Raw genomic sequence first — 3145 nt, forward strand, 5'->3', positions numbered from 1 at the left:
TGCCAATTCAATTTTTTCGTGACACATACGACTAGTCATATTACAACATTTTTTTTAATGCACATATCATCCGTTAAAAAATTTTAACGTGAATAATGGTGAATTCAACCCGAAATGAAAAAAAAAATATAGATTATAGAACAAGTTCAATCAATATATCAACTCTGAAAAGACTTAGGTGATTTTATTTATTTATAATTTTTTTTTACCTGTTTTGAAGCTCTCAAATGTAATTTCCTAAAAATGTAAGCAAAAAATAAATAAATACCCATGAAAATATAATAAAATTTAAAAGGAACTATTAAAGGTAGAAATTTATCAGAAGAAAGAGTGGACAATTTGGATATCAGGTACAACTATAAGGAGGCTTCTATATATTATTAGCTGAAAATGACGTTTTTTTTTTGTTTTTTTTTTTGAGAAAAAGTGAAAAACTCACTTCACCCCCTTCTCAGATCGACTTACCGGCCTCCTCTGTTTCGTTCGCGCCATCACTCAACAACGAAACCAACGACGAACGAAACGACAGTGGAATGGAAAATCGTTAATGGCGACTGAACAAGATTACATCAACGACTCTCTCTAATGGAGAGGAGGAACTAGGTATGTTAGCACGATGATCTTTTCTTATTATCGTCATTCATTCTGTATAAATCATTCCTCAGGATTTCTATCTATTTCATCTGGGTAATGAATCTATATATCCCTCTTCAATTATGCTTATCTGGGTATACCCCATTTGAAACAAATCCAATCATGTTGAAATTTAGGTTTCCTTGGCTAAATCTATGTTTTAATTCGGATAGAAGATCTATTATTTTCACTTACGGATCATATGTGAAGAAGACAATGAATCAAACATATATGGTTGTGAAGATCTTTTTAACTAGTTTTCAATTTCAGGTTATTGTGGGACAAGACTGACATGTGCTGTAAGAAATGAGACCTGGGAAACATAATTAGAACTAAATGGATGCTTACATTTGAAAGGAATCATCATCATCATCTTGAGTTCTGGTTTTGCTAGAGGTGAGATATTTATTTGAAAGAAACAGTTTTTAAGATTTGATAATAAACTCAATTGAATCTTTTTTGACAGGTCTGGTTTTCTGTGAAAGGAGGGAAGAGAATCATCATACCAATTTATCTCACAGTGTTTAGCCTTATTATAGATTTGAGTAATGGCATCTCAGAATGAAGAGGAACAAACAGAGGATTACCTATTCAAAATCGTAATGCTTGGTGATTCTGCGGTTGGAAAATCAAATTTACTTGCAAGATTTGCTAGAGATGAATTTTACCAAAACTCGAAATCAACCATAGGTGTAGAGTTTCAGACACAAACACTGGATATAAATGGGAAGGAAGTTAAGGCACAGATATGGGACACAGCTGGTCAAGAGAGGTTCAGGGCTGTTACATCTGCATATTACAGAGGTGCAGTTGGTGCACTTCTAGTATACGATATCAGTCGACAACAGACATTTGAAAACATCAGCCGATGGCTCAACGAACTCCACAGTACATTACACTCCAATTTATTCATTTTTTTCTCTCATTCTGAACCTTGTTTTGATCTAGGTTATAGAAAATCAGGTTGTCTGAAGAAAAAACATTATAGGTATAAATATATAATATATATTTTAAACAGAGAGTATTTTAGGATTTTAACCGATGATTTGAGATATAATTGTTGATTAGACAGTAGATTATTTAGAATCTCAAATAACCCACATCAAATCAGGCCTTGATCTTCACATTATGATTTTTAACACTTGGATTTTATTCTTAAATGTAGGTTATAGAAAAACAGGCTACATGGGATTATATATGTTTTAAAGTCATTAAGAGTACTAATTTTTTAAATCATGTGATTGTTGATTGCATAGTGGGTTATTTGAAATTAATCTCAAATAACCCATATCTATCAAGGCCTCATATTCACATTATGATTTTCAACACTTGAATTGTATTTTTTATGTAGGTGGTTTGGATAAAACAACATTAGTAGTATAAACAACATTATTTTATTTGATAGTGGGTTATTTGGAATTAATCTTAAATAACCCACATCAAACAAGGTCTTGATCTTGCAATAGAGGGTATTCCAGTGTTTTATTTGATGATTTGAATGATATGATTGATTAGTAGATTGTAGATTGTAGATTGATTGATCTGAAATAACCCACATGAAACAAGACCTTGATCTGGACATTATGATTTTTTTTTCTAACGGTTGGGTTTTATTTTTTACAGCGCATTCTGACATGAACGTGGTAACAATACTTGTTGGTAACAAATCAGATTTGAAAGATTCTAGAGAAGTGGCAACATCAGAAGGAAAATCATTAGCAGAGGCAGAAGGATTGTTCTTCATTGAAACATCTGCTCTTGATTCTTCAAATGTTACTGCAGCTTTTCAAATGGTGGTTAAAGAGATTTGCAACATATTGACAAAGAAAGTTATTCAATCACAAGAACTGGATAAACAAGATCCTTCATGGACAGGAGATGGTAAAACTGTCATTTTAAAAGGTGAAGGGTCAGAAGATGCATCAACTGTAGAAGCTAAAAAAGGTGGTGGGTGTTGTTAATCGTTGAATTAACCGAGTTTTTATTTTTCTCTATTTTTGTTTCCATTTTTGTGGATTTTTGTTTTAGTAGATTCATGGAGTTTTGGAAGCCCGAAGAGAGGTAAATATTTGACTTTTTACTTGGATGAGATTTTCAAATAAAGGGTTGAACTAATGCATATTTCAAGAGTATAAGTATAGGTTAAACTTCTTTCCTTTTAAAGGGCGAATTCATTAAAAAAGAAAGAAGTAAATTTAGTGACACAAAGCCTAGAGTCTAAGGTCTGCATTTTGGGCCTGCGTCGGGAAGTGGGCAGTTGAATACAGACTCTTTTTAATTATTTAGAAAATTAACCCTCTCACTTTTTGTTATTTGAAATACCTTAATTGTGTCTTAATTGTGCGAAGGAAATCATATTATTTTAAACATGAATAGTGGTGGCTTCATTTAATTATTTATATTGATTATACCACACCTATAATCCTATATTAAAAATGATATGAATCGTTTAAGTACAATGATTTGTAATCCTGACATAAATAAAAAGTCACAAAATATATAATAATAATAA

General features: G+C 31.7%; 1 protein-coding gene across 1 annotated transcript; it reads left to right on the forward strand.

Annotated features, from left to right (window-relative positions):
- The first annotated feature begins 434 nt into the window (after positions 1–434).
- On the forward strand, positions 435–2752 carry LOC124922670 (ras-related protein RABA5a-like). Its single transcript, XM_047463390.1, has 4 exons — positions 435–603; positions 904–1029; positions 1100–1521; positions 2257–2752. Exons 3-4 carry the CDS (start codon positions 1182–1184, stop codon positions 2592–2594), a joined length of 678 nt encoding a protein of 225 aa, XP_047319346.1. The 5' UTR covers positions 435–603; positions 904–1029; positions 1100–1181; the 3' UTR covers positions 2595–2752.
- The last annotated feature ends 393 nt before the right edge of the window (positions 2753–3145 follow it).

Source organism: Impatiens glandulifera, chromosome 1 (genome assembly GCF_907164915.1).
Source record: "Impatiens glandulifera chromosome 1, dImpGla2.1, whole genome shotgun sequence".
NCBI lineage: Eukaryota > Viridiplantae > Streptophyta > Magnoliopsida > Ericales > Balsaminaceae > Impatiens > Impatiens glandulifera.